This window comes from Syngnathus acus, chromosome 2 (assembly GCF_901709675.1).
Source record: "Syngnathus acus chromosome 2, fSynAcu1.2, whole genome shotgun sequence".
NCBI lineage: Eukaryota > Metazoa > Chordata > Actinopteri > Syngnathiformes > Syngnathidae > Syngnathus > Syngnathus acus.
In genome coordinates this window covers 7417658-7435889 of record NC_051088.1, presented here as the reverse complement: position 1 = coordinate 7435889, position 18232 = coordinate 7417658, and the positions used below count along the sequence as shown (strand labels likewise).

At 40.7% G+C, this 18232-nt stretch overlaps 1 protein-coding gene across 2 annotated transcripts in view; it reads right to left on the bottom strand.

Annotated features, from left to right (window-relative positions):
* Nucleotides 1-17752, bottom strand: part of soga1 (suppressor of glucose, autophagy associated 1) — a 42900-nt gene extending 25148 nt beyond the window's left edge. The window contains exons 1-4 of one of the 2 annotated variants that reach the window (XM_037271227.1): nt 16485-17752; nt 13616-13717; nt 13033-13155; nt 5204-5353 (exon numbers count right to left, since the gene is read on the bottom strand). In XM_037271227.1, the coding sequence (XP_037127122.1) occupies nt 5204-5353; nt 13033-13155; nt 13616-13717; nt 16485-17411 (1302 nt within the window). In that variant the 5' untranslated portion in view covers nt 17412-17752. The remainder of the gene's footprint in view (nt 1-5203; nt 5354-13032; nt 13156-13615; nt 13718-16484) is intronic. The other variant, XM_037271235.1, reaches the window with a different exon arrangement.
* Between the last annotated feature and the right edge of the window lie 480 nt (nt 17753-18232).

Below are 18232 nucleotides of genomic sequence, written 5' to 3'. Positions count from 1 at the left end.
TTTAAGAGAGCCCCTCTGTCCTCCCACAGGTGAGGTAATCTGCACACCAATTATATCTTAATGGCTGCATTGTCAAGTAATGTGTGGGTGTATGTGTCCACTAGTTTGTGTGAGTGTGTACATTACGTGTGTTTCTTTCCTTGAAGCTAAAATGTTCCAAAAAATTGTTATATCATTTATAAGGGAATATCCCTCAAATGACATTAAACCTATTATTTTGATTAATTCCCCGCTAAAAAGGCAGTAATGCAGCGGCAATTTTTTTTCTGAGATCATGTGGTTCTACGGCTTCAAATGAAGAAATAAATCATGATTTAGAGATAAAAAGACATTTCTGTCAATCTCACTTTCACTTTGTCTTGATACTGAAAATGTTTCTTCATGCGCTTATATATTTCTCTTGGTGGGAAGTGGGATACTTAGAAGTCACATGGTTCTCTTCTCCTTGGAACGTCTTTAACCTAATCAATCACTCACTCTAAGCCAGTTTAAGTTCAGCTGCTTTGATGCGCTGACCCATTTAAGAACACGTGTCTCTGGAGAGAACACATATTTCATTGAGGACCATGAGGAATGATCACTGTTGACATGACCTGCAGGCTATGGACCACAATGATTTAAGGAGTGAAAAAAAGGGAAAACAAACAAGTCATCTGAATATTTCTAAGGGAAATTCTGGGGTTTAACCACACATTAGGCCAGCAAACATCTATTTAATCAACACAATTACATGGAAAAGTGCACAGCAAAGTACGTTGCTACCTTCTCCCTACATCCCTCTACTTGGTCTGAAACAATAGGTAAGGCTTCCTGAAAGTCAAAAATACCAAGGAGCACTTTCCTTCTGGAATAAGTAAATTGCGGAAATGGATTTAGCGTGGATAAAAACTTGCAATTCGGCCATCAGAGCAGCATAGAAGAGGTTTTCACATAGGTTCAACGTGTTCCTCCTAGCAACACGCCAATGTGCATGGGGCACCTACACAAGTGGCACATTATCTAGTGAGGTTGGAGGGATATGTTTCCAACACACAATACTAACTAACCCAAATCAAAGCAAGCTGTGGATAAAGCTGTGTGTTTACAACTACAGTTTGAACCACAAGATATGAACAACTCATGCAAGACTGCATTTGAGCACATACTGTATATAGTATTTTTCAAATGACAGTGCATGGTGTAATACATGATGGCAGTGTGCCATATTATCCATCACAAGCCAATTGCATGGCACTTAGATTCAAATTCACACCTAAGGGCAATTTGGAGTCTTCAATGAACTTGACATACATGTTTTTGAATTTGACAGGAAGTTGGAGTAGTTTCAACACATTAACTGCACATTGGGTTTGATTTTTCTTTGGCATTGAGCCTAAACAAGGGCTGATAGGAGAAGAAGGTGAGATGTGTCAGTCAAATTGGCTCCTGACAGTTCAATTATTGGAATATGGCGAGAGAATGCAGCAATACCATGCTCTACCCAAGTGGACAAGATGACCTTATCATGCTCAATGGACTCATCCTAAATCAACATGCACTTGCACTCTCTCTCACACACACATATAGTCAAGGACACATGGGGCGATATTTCTTCAATGACCTTCAGTTGAGTTATGGTGATCATATGCAGAGAAGGAGCGAGAAAGAGTGGCTACATATGGACAAAAACCAAATCCCTAAATGGTATGCAGCCTTTTTTCTCTGTAATCATCAAAGATTATTTTTCCAATTAAACTCACCCAGCCCTCCTGCCAAGACCCCACCTGGTACAGCCCCCTTTTGTCTCCTTTCTCCTTGCCCTCTACAAAGAAATGTCTTTCTTGTTGTTTACAACCTTGTCTCAATTTTCCTCTCCTTTCTTGGAGCAACTCTTACACTTCAAGCAGCCAATGGAGCAGCTGTATCTCTTTCTCTACCCAAACAGCAATTTGTCTATATGATAGCTCTCCACCTCTCCATTACTGTATTGTGTTTGCTTACCTTGAGGCTGAGGAGTGGCTAGGTTCAGTTTCCATCTTTTTCTTCAAAAACATGACATAACTTTAGAGTGACAGTGCCGCAAATGCACAAAACTAAACAAATTAATATATAGCCACTGGTTTGGTTTGTAACATGTCAGAAAATTGCCAAAACGCTGCTATTTGTTTTGAAAGGAAAAACAAATGTTTTTTTTTTTATTACAAACAAAGATAACCAGTCTTCTATCGTACAGGACAATAATCAGAGAATATTAACAATCGAGGAGATGAAATTTCAAGCATTTTTTGCAATTTTTGAAATGGAATAGGGTATATATTAAGGATATCTATTAATTTTCAAAATTAATTTATTTGATAATCGATAAGTTCTCAATTAATCTATGCATCGCTAAAAATACAGAGACAGATTGAAAATTTAAACAATGCTCATCAGAAGTCAATTTAATTCCCAAATCACTTCTGTGCAAATTCGTTCAAAATTCAAACAACATCCCGTAACAGTTTGCAAGGTCCACTGTATTTAGAATAGACAGTCCTGATTAATTTCCCATTTTGTTGGCGAAGTAGATGAGCAGTCATTTCCTTGCAGAATCACCCCGCATGGCTCTATTGCAAATCCCCCAAACTCATTATCCTCTCCTCTACACCTTCAATCAATCTTTTACTTCAGTCAAGCTGCTTACCTTCAAATCAAACATTCTCAGAAGATGCACCCCCCTGGAGCTTCTCTATCCCCACAAAAAAACAGACACCCACCCCTCGTCCCTCCCCCTAAACCAGCAGCCTTCCCTCTACAACCCTTGTGCCATCAAATGTGACCTTGCCGCATTCCAATGTCAAACAGCTGGAATGGAACAAACATTTTGGAGACAGGTGAAGACACAGAGATTTGAGAGGTTGGAGGAGGTAAGATAAAAAACTGAGAGAGGCAAGGGGGGGGGGGGGCACAAATTGTGGATGGGAAACATACTGTATGCTACCCATCACACTAGGGTTATTTTTTACCACCAGTTATATACTCCCAGGTTGTTTTGTTCAACCCGTTTCACCATGGCCAACTAGCGTTCTCATTCATATGGTGACTACCGTGGCAATTTTTTTTGACAGTTGAAAAACAGGCAACCATGGCAACCCAGCCTGTCGCGTTTGCCCATTTTGTTCCCGCCCCACGGTGTCTCACAACCATCCTGTTTTGTCCATGGCGGCCTGAAAAGGGGCTACCGTGGCTGCCTGAAACATACTTACTCATAACCTTACGTACTGTACATAAGGATAATACTAATAACCAGAGGCTGCAGACATTGCACTCGATAATTCACCAACACCTTTCGAATCACCACAACGTTTATTGTCCTCTGTGTTTTCAAAGTCTTTTGGTCCGACTGTTGATTTTTGGCTTTAAACACTCCTATTCCTACTAGTACAACGACCAACACTAGTTTGTGAATTCAATTCATATCACCCAAGGTGAGACACACATGGGATGAGACATTCCTGTGTGAGTAAATGCACACACAAAGTTCCCTAAACCATATCAGCAATGTGAAGAATTTTCTGCGGGGTTGGCATAGCTCATCACAACACAGCCAAACATGAAGCCAGGTCAGCAAGTCCAAGAGCTGTCAAATAGCCACAAAACCTTCTGCGGCTCTCATGTGCGCTGAGAAAAGCACACATCAGAACAAATGGTTGCTGCTCCTGCAATACAAGGCATCATTAATACATCTACTTCAGTTAAAACAGAGCACTGCAAGCGAGAACTTCAAAAACTTCAGCTGCACTATATAAATGAGTCATGAGAAGAAAATGCTAAACAAAGTAAATCACTACTTCTATAGACACAATTGTTCAAATATTAGGGATTGAAGCCGATTCAAACGTTATCTGGAGCCCAGTCAAAACATATTGGAGTGAACTTGTGGAACAAAACTATATAAAAGAGCAGAAACGAGGGAGAAAATATTGTTTTTAATCGGAGAAAATTCTGCTGAGCTCAGGCTCTGGCCTTCCTGTGACAAGGTTTTTGTGTTCTCAAATTCCCAAAATATGAACATTTAATCCAAGACTCCAAATTATCCGGCCAGTTCCGGGTGTACCAATCATTCCGTGGTGTCTTTAGTGCATACCATTGCTAGTGAAAGATCAGTTGCAAATAGACAGACAAAGAAGAGCACTGTAATTTTCCAACCAAAATGCCCAATGACTTTATTCCATATGAAACCCCCACTGTAACTACCTACCCATGCAGAAAACAAAACATAACATTTCAAAGACTAGCCTGGAAGTGTCAAACGAACCTTAAAACTGACAACAATCAAAATAAAACAAAACATTGCTATTTGCAGCAGTCAAACACTTGAAACACTTTCATTCACTTAAGCAGCCTCCTGGGTTATATAAAGGCAAAGTGATTCAATTAGCAGCAAAGCCAAATTAAACTCGAGTGTCCGCGTACAAGTGAGGATGCAGTGGGGAATGGAGTGGGCAACATTCTCTATTAACAAAAAAAATTGGAAGTAAAATTGAAAGACAAGTACAATACATGCACCCCGCAGGTCTATCTAATTAGTGAAGGACGAGGACAACAAGGGAGCTTTCTGTCTCCTCTATCAGGCAAACGGTCAATCGATAGTTAAGGAGTAGAGCGATAAAAAACACAAACATCCAATTTTATTGACGGAACACAAGCCAGCTCCCCTGCCAGCAACCCGGCCTTCCACCTCGTCGTGACCCACATCAGGTCTGGGCCAGGACCAGAACTTTGAGAGCCCAATCAAACATGGGGGGGGGGAATAGACAAAGAAGCCTGATCAGCATGCTCACAATGAGGCCCGCCAGGATACCACTTTTAAAGCAGTGAATACAAAAAAACATTTAGTTATCTCAACTGCTTTCCCAAATTAGTTTTCACTTCACTTGGTGAGGGGACCAAATTGTGCCTTTAGTTTTAAACATTGTTTTCAATGCTCTTCTTGGTCTCTTGCATGGCATCAGAATGAAAGAAAAGAGGGTCAACAGGAAATGTGTACAGTGGCTGACCAAAGACTTTTTTCCTTTATGGAGTTTGATATTGATTTACACCACACCCCGGTTAATGTTACCCACCATGTCACACACAATAACCGCTTTTATGTCTTCCACCTTATTGTCTTATTATCGCGAAGAGAAAGGCAGACCGACTTTAGAAATCTTAGATCAGACCACTGTGAATAATCAAGTCCTACCTTGTCAATTTCCTGTTGCAGGACCTGTTTGGCGACCTCCAGATCCTGAAGTCGGACTCTGAGTTCCTCATTCTCCTCCTCCAGACGGGCCCTCTTCTTTTCCCCACTGTCCAACTGACTGTGGAGACGGATGGACACATCCTTCGCCACCTGTGAGATGTGAGCAAGTACAGCAAGGGTTTAACTTGGTTGTGTGATTTTGGGCTTGTTCCTTGGCTCTTTGTGCACACGTACTCATAGAGACTGTAGGGCTGAACTAAAGGAAGCGGAGATATCTGTGGATTTACTTCATTCCTACTGATATGGGACAGTCTATATTGAGTCAGTTCAGATGATCAAATCCTGATAAGTATCTAAATAAGTATCCTTCATTCAAATAAGACCCATTGTAAATATCTTCAACATTTTCCCTGGGGTTAAAACCATTTCTCGATCAAAGTAGTCTAGCAAATACATTGTCAACTCACTGATGACGTGAGATATGGAAAAGGCACCACTGGATAGACCAAGTAAAAACTCAGTCGAAATATCTGAGTCACACAGTATTGGTATATACTACGTAACGATGTATTGTATTGTATCGTATTGTATTGTATTTAAAGAAAATCAGGAAGATCACTTTGTTAAATAAAATTAAAATCAATATACTGTATATGAAAATGAAGTGGAGTAACTTAATGCTCTTTGAATACAGCCATCAAAAGCAAAACAAAACAGCCAAACATTTATTTAAATCCTGCATACATGAGAAATTACTTGCGTAAGACTTGTAAGTCATGAACTTTCAATTTGAATGTGACTACTGTTTTCAGTTTGAATGCTTAATACTCAACATTAATAGGTTGGTTACTAAATGACAACAAAATCCATACTGAGCAAATTGTACTGCATTGCTGTTGTTTGTGTATGTGTAGTTATTTGATAGACTCGTTTTGTGTCTCACTGGTCATGTATAACATCTTGGTATGCAACCACAATTAGTAACTGTGCGTTGAATCTACATGTGTATTCTCATTGTATGAACGTTTCTAAACCGGACTAAGCGTGCAGCTGAATGCCACAATACTCCAATTGACCACCCACACAAAACAATGCCCCCCTGAACATCTCCATCACACACAGTCCTGTTGTGTGTGAACGGAGGATTCTACATCATTCCTTGTGAGTGCTGATTGAATCTAAAAGTGACAGTGAGCTTGTTTAGTTTTAAGGTGAAACTGAGGTAACTCAGGCTCCCCACACACTCAGCCTTGCAGCCGACTCCCACTGTGGGTCACAGTTGCTCAGGTTTCAGGTTAACAACCAATCATGGCTCAGCTCGCAAATGTTTTATGTCAATATTCAGAAAACAGGGGAGCCATGATTGGTTGTTGCCTGAGCCCTGAGCAGCTGTGATGTCATTTTCAGTCGACCGCAAGCTCCAAGATGGCCGGGCACTGAGATATATTTTGAGAGTGATTCAAATTTTGCAGCTTAATTTATTTTTCACAAACACAATAATAATCAGAATGCCGTGTTTAGACTCATGGTGGTCAATAAAACACATTACGGGAAAGAACATTTTTGACTTGACTTCTGCTTTAAAACCCAAAAAGCATTATTGGGCCTAGCTCACGGACAAGATTTACCCTCTTTCTGCAAACAAATGTCCTTTCTTGGCTTATTGCACAATGCGTGTGTGTGTGTGCGTGCATGTGTGTGTTTCTGTGTGTCAGAGGACATAAATCTGTAACCGGTACAGTTGAGAGCAGGCGGGTACCCATAAGTCATGGTAGCATAAATCATTAGGTCTTTAGTGATGGATGAGACCTTTTCAAGTTTAATGTAACACCGGGACAAGGTAAATGTCCCCTATGATGGAAACATCACGGTCTGTGTGTGTATTTGTGTAAATTAAAATTTTAAAAATGCTGCTTTATTTTTTTTTCTTGTGCTTCAATTGTTATATTTCAAGCCATTCGGAGTATGCACATATTGGTGGTCATAGTATATGAGAAAGAGATGAATAGATCAACGTAATGCAGTTTTGATATTCTTAGTGTATTATACACTCAACCGAATCAAAGACAAATTGGCAAAGTTCCTAAAGTTACATTAAGTGAAGCTATCTATTCATCACAGCAGTGCGTTCATTGGCCATTGTCCTATTTTCTTTTTCCTCTCTTCATTTGGAGAATTTTCACCTTTGTGAGCCACTGAGTGTCTATAAATGCGTTTTTGTTCCTCTATGTCCAAGTGAACGCGATGGAATTTACATCCACTGGAGATTCGCTATAGGATTCAATTAGCATTCACTGAGACTGCTAGTGAGAGAGAGGCATGTTGAATTTATTAAGTGTGTGTGTGTGTGTGTATGTGTGTGTGAATGCATTTGAAGTCAAGAGGGAAGGGAAAATAGACTGACAAAAGCAAGCAGTGCAAGTCCTGTCTTCCACAAAACACAACTCAGAATATATATACACACTGTGCACGCAAACAGAGACACACAGAAATTGTAAGGTAAGGTGTGTTAAGGATGACACTGGTGACGTAGAAACAGACTTTTGTTTGTTGGACACACAACCACACAGTGTAGTGTCAACTATGAGATTACTAACTGCCATTTGTTGGCTGAGAAAGCTGTTTGCCCTGTGGCGTGAGTGCGTGTGAGCATGTGCGTGTCTGGAATTAGGTTGTTTTTTCAGTTCTTGGTGGAAGGCACATCAAAAGAAGTTGTAATATAAAAAGGGTGGGGCAAGATGCCATGCATGTGTTGCAGGGAGGAACATTGAGCTGACAAAAAACTAAAAGATAATTAAACCACAAAAAAACCTAAAAGGCTTTAAGTGTAGACCGCGCCCCGAAAAGATGATGAAACTAACAATCCATGTGAAATAATGACAGCTTGGAGGATGGATGTGTATATTTTTGGTTTTTGTTGGGCTGACAGTGTACATATTTTCCTTTGGTTTGTGATCACGTAGCTCCCTTTCCAGCAAGAGCCGCATATTGCATCATTGTTATTTTTGTACTGTGAACACTTTAAAGCTGCTTGTAGCTCAAACCTCAACTAGCTTTTTACACCTACGGGGGTTTTATGCGAAAACAACATATACTTTTCCTATACCTTTCGATGTCTCATCCAACTGCAACATACTCAACAACACAGACATGCACAATTCGATACAAAATAAACAATACATTTCCTGCGTCAAGACACATTTATTTATATAGCCCTTAATGTCAAAAAAGTTTCAATGGGCTTCTTTCCCTGGTATTGGATATAAAACACATCGTAAGAACAAAAAACCTAAAAATAGTTATTTTACCGAATCGCACCTGACATTATCATCGCACATCAAGGAAAGTGTGACTATATTTGCACAGTAAACTTCAACATACAAGAATCTACTCTAGGTTTTACAGGACGTTTTCATGGGCAGCCCTAGTGTTGATGTTCAGCGGTGACGCGAGTTGACCTTTGTGACATCCGGCCTGCACAAAGTCCTCTCGACGCCCATTTAGAGGATGTTACATCATGACTAATCTGTGGAGAGTCTATATATAAAACCATTATGTGTGAAAGAGAGAGTGAGACGCTGGCACGACAGCTGTTCCTCTGATCTTTGGATAGGACGTAGAGGGATGACGGAATGTGATGAAAACTCAGTCCGGTGCATGTTTTGCTTCATCCCAAATGTTCACGCAATGCCTGTGAAATCATCTGAACAGCAACTAATGAATTACTATTGTGAGAGCTTCTAGTAAAGGCAATTTAGTTTCGACTTGATACAATTTCCTATTGTCAGGAGGAATTTGAGGTCCGACACTCATGTTGAAGCTTTACTTCCTGCAATGGTTTTCTTGCAAACGCTTGCAAAGTAAAAACCAAGTGAGCAGAAGCTGTTCAGATAGAGCTGCCTTTGACTTGCTCCAGTCCTTTTGCTCTGACAAAAGATCCTTCTGACTTAGACGTTATAATGAGGACGTAAGGGGGTTTGTGTCTGACCCTCAGTTGTCTTGATGGTAAAGTGAAGCTTCTTAAGAGAGTAGATCGCGTCATAGGATGACGGTGTGACAATTAAAACATCTTTTTTTTATCTGATTGATTGATTGATTAATCGACAAAATATTTGACAGATTAATTGATTATTAAGATAATTGTTAGTTGCAAGTTGGGGGTGGAACCTATCTCGGAAATGATTAACAAATGCACCAAACAGATGTAAGACACATTAAACAGGCATGAACCACATTAAGCGCAAGGCCAATTTAGCGCCAGCTAATGCTAACACCAGGTCGTAAATCTCTTAACAGCACCCCACTCTTAATTTAATTGCTTAACAACTTGTTTGTTGCGTGCGTCATGCGCTTAACTTGAGAATGGTCGTTTTGGTCTGAAACGATCGGAAAAATCTCATCCCTGAGGCAGAGGTAATAAACCTGAGGGTTTTCTTTATGTATTAAATACCAAACAACTATTGTACAATGCTTGTAAAATTCTTATTGTAATTTGAAATCTCATTCTACTACTACTTCTACAGCAATAAATATAGTTTTTGATTCTGTAAATTATCATTATTGTATTTGTACATAATCTCGGGGTAGCGAGTGTAAACAGCACACATATTACATGTTTCACCATAAAGCAAATTTAATTTGGGGTCACTGCTGGAGTAGGCTGCATTCTCTCCTTATTTGGCACTAACTAAGAAGTTTTGCATTGCCTCCAGTCAGTGCTGAGCAACAGTCACTAGAGTGGAGCCACATGGCTTTCATGCACTTAACTATATATTATCAAGTTATCCAAAACCGGCTAAAACAGACGATGAACCTTAAATGACAAAGGAAAAAAATACACACTCCGAATCGTTGACATCATGGACAGCATAACTAGCTACATCCTGTCTAAATACGGTATACACTACAGTATGTGTCCAGATGTGTGCAGCTGTCTGTGGGAATGAGAGCAGTGTGTGAGTGGGACAGGAAATTATGTCAGGCCTCCTGAAGGAGATTCTGTTTTGTTCTGGGAAATACACTTGCCGAGTCACATGGCGCCCTGACACTGACACACATTACAAAGCAAACAGACGTGATGTGTTTAAAAATAACAGTCGCCTGACTACAACATTGACAGTACGTATTACATTCATCATGAGAGTTTTCACTCTGCCAGGCTCAAGAAATGAGCAGTAAGATGGGGGAAGATGTATGTGTGAGTGTAGGTGTGTGTGCGTGCGTGCGCGTGCATTACCAAATCAGTGCCTTCAAGCATAAGCAGTAGTTAAGCCAATTTGGTAAAGCAGCTCAGTTTTGTGAAGCTCAAGAAGTCAAGGTCAAATTGTCACGACTAAGAGAAACACTGACTGGACAGCACCAATTCTGTCTGTTTAGTCTGTCCAAAAAGTAAAGAAAATATTATGTCAGAAAGGGACAGTGGACCCGTTGTCGACTGGCAGTTCTGTACCCGTAGATTTGCATTAGAATCAAAATTTGTTTTATTTTTATTGTCAGTGAAGGAGTTCATAAAGTAGGAATTATTTGCAGTACAATTGTGCAACATGAAACATGAAGGATAAATAATAAATAATATTAGTACATTTAAATAAAATATTTAGTTTTTTTGTTGTATTATTTTGTTTGTTCGTTCATTTTGATTTTTTCCCCGTCCCCTCAGTTTGTTTTAATCCCTTGCCCGGTTTTCAGGAAGGTTTATCAGCATAAATACCATGAAATAAAATCTAGAATTTTGAATGTATGTGTGATATTCATCTTTTAATTGGCAATATAGTCAGTACAGTATACAACAAAAACTATGGAATCCACTTTTCTGTCCTTTATACTTTTGGAGGGAACTGCATAGAATAGTTGTTGCTGTTGTTATTGTTATTATTGTGTTTAAAATAATAAATAAAATTAAATTAGAAAATACTGATTTGAAAAGGTGATTATTCAATTCCTATTCTTGGACATTCTGCCAATATCTTAGCTGATCATTTTAACAGTACTAGTTTCAATAGTGTTGCCAGTTTACCAATTAAAAAGACTCAGTGATGAGAGGCAAGAGTGCCTGTCTGTAAGGCGAATGATAAGACGACATGAATAGTGAGTAGACACACGCACTAGCACACACACACACGCACGCACACAATGCGTTGTAACTTGACCCCCGCCAGCGTTTGCCCCTGGTAGCAAGGCGACAATCACTCATGTGTTGTTGAGGGACACACTGATGTCAGTTTGTATCTCCCACCAGTGTCGTTTTTCACAGGACACGTATTTTCTACTGCAGTCCTCTGCTGCTCTAACTCAAGTTGTCTACATGTGCATGTTTTTTTTTCCAGGAAAAGTTCCCACAATCATGCCTTAACATTTTTTTAATACACTCTAAGAAGGTGTTTGATGGGAGGCTATAATGCCTAACCGAACAGCCACTGCAGCCAAACAGAAGAAAGTAATTTGTGGTAAAAGCACAATAAGAACAATTGTCTTGAGCTGCGGAAATGGGGGACTCATATACATTTGAGGAAAGTATTCTCAGGGGCCACAGTTTTCCAAAATTGTCTGTTTTATTGTTTTGCATGAGAAGACAAAAGGCACGTGGACAATTATTTTCTTTTTATGCTCACCGTATGAGCAAGCCTTCTCTTGCTTTATAGCATTTTTCAATTTACATTTTAAACCTTTCTATTTAAAATTCAAGTCAGATCTTGTTTCAAATCAACTCCATTAAAGTCACATAATCCCCCTTGCAGTCTTGTCCTCTTTTTACTCCTCCCCCCTCCCTGTTTTATCGCTCACTCTGAGTGGCTAATTTGAATTTTCAAACAGTCACCAGTTGCCCCTTGCTTCTTTTTTTTTTACCCACACAGGATGTATACTCATCCCTTCCACTTCCTCTTTCAATCATTCCTTCTTTCAGGACAACCAGATGGTGAGACAGCAGCTGAGCCGCAGACAGAAAAGGCAAGCGGGGGGGGGGGGGGGGGTTGACGTGATAAAGCACACATTTGGCCTACACGCACACAAACTATCACTTAGCATATAACACTTTCTTTGTTCTCCATTACTTGGAAAATTTGGGGGGAGAATCTGAATACGTCTATCCACATTCCTGGGACAAACAGACAGAAGTGCAAGCGCATACACACGTGTGTGTGTGTCATGTGGGTGTTCATGACAGTGTGCATGCGCATGTCATTGAGGTCAGTTTAACGGAAGAGTGTGGTTCACTGTCCTTAAGGCAGCCTGATAATCAAATCAAATAATATTAAGGGGGTTTGAAGCCTTCCGTCACCACAGTCTTTAAACTGTGGAAGAACTAGGTCATCCATGACCAAGGTTATTTGAGGAAAGTACATTACCATTTGGTAACAAGTTGAATTTCCCTTGGACGGTTGGAATGCTTGATGGGTTATCAAAGTATCATTCACCAAAGTTCCTATCTTAATTACTTAAAGTAGGTGGACAATGATTCTTGGCAAAAACGTCACATTCCTGTGATGAAAGGAAAGTAAATGGAGGAATGACAAAATGCTCATTTCTCCAAATGAAACTATAATAGCCAAGGCAACACCAGTCTCATCATAATACTTAATCACAAAGCTTGCAGATTTTTCAATTGTGTATAAATCTTATTTTGACCCAACTTTCAATTGTTTTGTATCACAAAATAACCCCCATAATTGACCCAGAAAAATGGGACAAATTGACCCGTCCAATTTTGACCCAGATGATGTCATTTTTGACCCAACTAATTTCTGAATGAGTCTATAAACTGTCTGTCTGACGTGACAGCAAACCTTCAAGTCTGCATACTAGGCGAGATCTTGGAAGCAAACACTTACTTTGACATCTTGCTCCAGCGTTCGTATGAGTTCACCATCAACCTGCCCCGTTTGCGCCACTCGGATGGAGCGCCGCTCTGACTTCCTCAACCGGTACTGCAAAATGCGGCAGGTCTTGTTTGCCTGCCAATCAAAGACACACTTAGGATCAAAACACCTTTGTAACAGAAAAATAAATCTGAAATTGTGAGTGAATTACAATGGATCTTGATTATGAACTACAACTGAACACAAATACTTATCAGGTTGTACAACTTTTGAACTCAAACGGTAAATATACCTCAAAAGTCACAAAAAGTTCCACTGTCTTTATAATACCCTTTACATAATACTTAAGAGGATTTTTCCCTAAAAAATTTGAATCTGAATGAGAGGCTCCACTCTACTCTCACATGGCTTAAAAACATTCTGCAGCAGTCTCTGATTCATGTCTGTGTTTTCAAAATATGTGAACAAAGAAAATGAGGTTCAGTGTGAGGTTGAGCTCTCATCCACTCATGCTTGGGTGCGCACGCACACACACACACACACACACACACACACACACACACACACACACACACACACACACACACTTACACACCTGCTCCAGCTGTTGCCGCAATTCCTGCAGCTGGTAGACGTCATCCTCCATGTACATGTCCCTCATCTCCAGCATCTCGGATCTTAACTCTTCCATCTCATCCTGGAAACAGAACAGAATACATGATGGGAATAAATTCCCGAGCTATCAAAATGAATCGATTAATTGACGACTAACTAATCCATTATCAAATTAATCGACAACTGTTTCATCGAGTAATTGTTTAGAGACATTTTTAACTTAAAAGTGTCCAAATCCTCTGCTGTCAGCCTTATATACAGTATTTATTATTGTGTCAGTCATTCATACAAACAGATTATCCTTCGTGTTTATTCAAAATCACCGCCTTTTGTCATTAGCTGACATGCCTTCCTCACAATCACGACGCATTTCAGGATGACAAATAGTATGACAATGTCTCCTCTTGTCAAATAAAAGAGGTCATATAATCCAGAGATCATGTCCTGAATAACAAAAAAAGTGCATAAAAAGTAAGGTAATTGTTTTGTATTGATTCTTCAGTCCTTCTACTTTCTAGTTAGGAGGTAAAAGATCAGATCAAATATATTGGATTCTCTTTGTGAATACTCTTACAGTCCCCGCAGGGAAATGTCAGTAGTTAAGAGCAAAGCAAAAAATATTACTTCATCAGGAACTAGATGTCAAATAAAAAAATGACAGAGGGTGGACAAGGCGCTACGAGGATAATTCAAGATTCGTGTATATAATAGGAATGAATTATTCATTTCAGTAGAGGAGCATAAATCATATCAGGTCACTGTGTTTAAAATTGCGTGCCTGGTCCCAACAAAGACTGGGTCACTTGTGTTTGTGGAACATTGTTGAACTAGTAGAGTGATTCCCAGAGTGTGTGTGTAGCCAAAAAAAGAATTACTCTTTGCAGTAGTAATAATGCTGTCATCATTTACCACAGCTGGAAAATATGGGTCAGCAGCTAATGATAAAAGAAAATTTCACTGCTGTAGGCTGGGTGTGTCTGCACTCTTCGAGTATAAACAATGAGGTTGAAAGAAGAAAGGTCATCACCAATCAATTATCTTATGTTAATAGAAAAGTCACCAGAAATATAAAATAAAAAAATATCCCAACATTCTTGCAGAAGTTTACTATTGAGGGAAGACAGTGAATGAATCTGTTGGCGCCACACTGACTAGAGCGCAATACATTTGCAAAGAACAGAGGGGAAGAAGTGAATTAAAGGCGAAAACAGGAAATGGTAGGCCGAAAAGACAGGAAAGGTGGGGAATAGGAAGGATAAACGCCGGTAACCAAAAGGGGGAAAGGTGGGGAAAACAGAGCATGAAACACGTGTAGACAGTAAGGCGGAGAAAACACGGCCGCAGAGAACGAAGACGTGAGGTCACAGAGCTGGGGAATCACAAGTTCATGTACCGAGAGAGAAATGCTCCACTGACCCGCTTTTCACAGCTAACTGGTAGGAACAACAGGGATGAGGTTTTCTTGCTCCCGTGATCAGCGAGCAAGTCAGAAGAAAATGAGCCAATCAAAGACCTGATTGCAGTCTTGGTTCAAAATTGGAGCTGAGCAATATTTGCAAGGAGAAAAATAATTTGCTCTCATTAAGTGCAGTCCTCTACCTCTACAATGTAGAAAATACAAAGTCGTTTTTTCTTGGTTGGTAGGAAGGGTTTTTCTTTTATCGTGTCACACGTCATAATATAGAATGTATCGTCAAAACACTGAGATTTACTTTTATAATTAAATATTTAGATATTATGTCTGCATGTTGAATGTTTCACATTTAGTGACACTTTGACACCTATAAATAAAAGGACTGTTTTGAATGAGATGCACGTCTGGTTTACAAAAATATTCTATTCAAGTCCTCTGGTTTTGATGCTCACTTCATTTGCACCAAGCAGGTGTTCCTCACAGCTGCAACGACAGTTGCCGTGAGGCTTTTGCGGGGGGGGGGGGGGGGGGGGGGGGGTTGTATTGTCATATTGTCATATTGCTTCCGAGATCTAGGTTGATCTAGGTCCCCTTTTCCACAAATCCGAGCTCCCACTATCCGCTGTGGAACTATCTTTGAGAAAGGCACTGGCTAGACCGTCATTGGCTCTCAGTGGGCCTGCCAACACTTTGCATCGTCAATTTGGGTTGTTTAGTACAAAAAAAATTGGTTGTTTTGTGCAAAACAAACCAGGATGTCGGTCCAGTTTTTTACCCAGATTGGGTTGTTTTTAACCCACCGTTTTTAAGGGTGTGCCATTTAACTGACAGAACTCAATTGATAATTATGCAAATCAAAATATGGCATTATTATCAAACAAACTACAATCAACTGCACTCGAGTCAATCCCCTTTAGCAATCAGACATAGCAGATACCAAAGCAAACTATTCATTTTGGATTTTTGGTATGGTTGTCTGGTAGCTTTGGACAGCTGTTATATAAATGAGACTGCACACAAGCATGATGCCCTTAAAATATCATCGTGGCAGCTCCAAATCTGCAGGTTTTGCTCATAAGATTCTAAACGTCAGTGCCCTGGTACTGGTAGTCATTTACCTTGGTTTGCATCCAAACAGCAGACGCATGTCTGAGTCAACTGTACCGTAAACCCTAAAGGCACTTTAAGGAGCTCGCCCGAAAAAGCCAGAGTAGCATTGTGGGTCCCTTGCAACAGGCAGGCCAATAATATTAAATGGTCAGTGTTATGACATTAATGGGCTTTAATATCTCGAGCAGCACCCTTATGTGGGTCAGGTGGGTCAATGATAATGGAAATGATTCTAATTAGAGTGCTGCATGCAATCAACACACTGCCAACCTGGCCAGCACATGATCATGATCACACCAATTCAAATATACAGTATGTGACTTACTTTGAGGTAATCATTCTCAGATCTCAGCTCCTCAATTTCCCTCACAAATTCCTCATGCATACTGTCCACAAACTCCTCAGTGAGGTCAGAGAAAGCAAGAGATGTGCTGGCCGGAATTCGGCTGTCCACCGAGGTGACCGAGCGCTCCTCAGCCGGAGATGCGCTCTCCTCTACGGCCTCAACACCAATGGACAATCGGTGCTTATCGCCCTTCTCCGTGAAGATTTTAGTAGCAGCGAGTTGTTGTGAAGTTCCATTCCCGAGCAGGTTCTCCCCTCCGCCTCGGCTGCTCCTCGACTCAGTGTCACTGCTGGGAGCGTCTGATGAGAGCTTTTGTTCTTCGGAGGCGCAGTCCGACAATTCGGAGCTGCTGTCGGTGGGGGAAAGCTTCCCAGTGGCGCAGCCGGAATCCTTGGATAAGTCGTCCGATCCAATGCTGGCGTCCGATACCCTCCTCCGTGCACCGCTGCTACTTTTAGACATCTTGGCGGCCGGGGTTTTGGACGACGCGTTGACTGAGGAAGCGGACGACTTGCCCACCGATTTCACACCACTTTTATCGGCTTTGGTGTCTTTAGCGCTCAGACCTCCTATGGGGCTGCGCCTGGAGGTGCGGCTCCCCAGGTGGATTGCACCCGGTTTCACACTCAAACTGGGGGCGCCGATCCCACCTCGGATCTTCGTGAGGGACCACCCGGGTACATCCTTGGGTCTGGCAGGTGACGGAGCGCGATTAATTTTCTTCTTTCCTCCCTGAGCTAAGACTATAGCGGGCAGCTCCGCGTGCTGCGCCTGCCCACTGTCCGAGCTCTCTCTCCCGCCTCCGCTTTCCATCTTCTGCCGGAGATGGAGTCTCCGTTCCTTAGGCGAGGCGAAGGAGAGGTGAGCCGGGCTGTTGTGGACATCAACCTCCTTTGACTTTGTCATGCATTCCGTTTGAAGCGAACCCGAAAAACAGAAAGGATAGCGCTTGTTGTAGGGTAGTGGGAGGCAGACGTTCTACTGAAATGAATAAACAACAGCGCACAGACAAAAGGAGCGAGATCCTCGCTCTGGCTACAATGAAAAGCTCACGCACTGAAGCGATACAGAAAAATACATACGAGAGGATCCCATTAATAGATGTGCACTCTTCACTGTGTTTAGTAATGCCTAAAATTATCTCAAGGTTTTATGTATAAAAATATGCATTTCCTAGCAAAGCCGCAACGGTTGTCGTTCGCAGCGTTTGCCCTCCAGGACGAGGACGAGTATGCGTGAAGAGTCGGAGGCGGAGATGTCGCTTTCTCTCTCCGCCCACATAACGGGACGTGCGACAGGAGAGAAAGACGAGATTCAACCAAAACATTATTATTATTATTATTATTATTATTGTTGTTATTATTATTATTACTACTATTATTGTTGTCGTTGTTGTTGTTATTTAAACGTATTACCCTCGTAGACATCAACATAACTAATAACAATAACGAAAATGTAACCGTAAAATAGCAAACCCTGTCTATCCAACTCGAAACCAACCAATACTTATCTGTACCCTCTATTATAGTTTTTATAAATAAATGCAGATAAATGTCAATATAAGTAATAAATGTTATAGAAACAGCTGGCAAATATTTACAAGGGATGACAGATAGTGAGTGTACATGAATTTGTAAGTATTATTTGGGCAAAAAAGTTGATTTAGTTTAAAAATAATGTGGATAATGTGGATAATTGTAATCAGCGTCGACTCAGTGACATTTCTG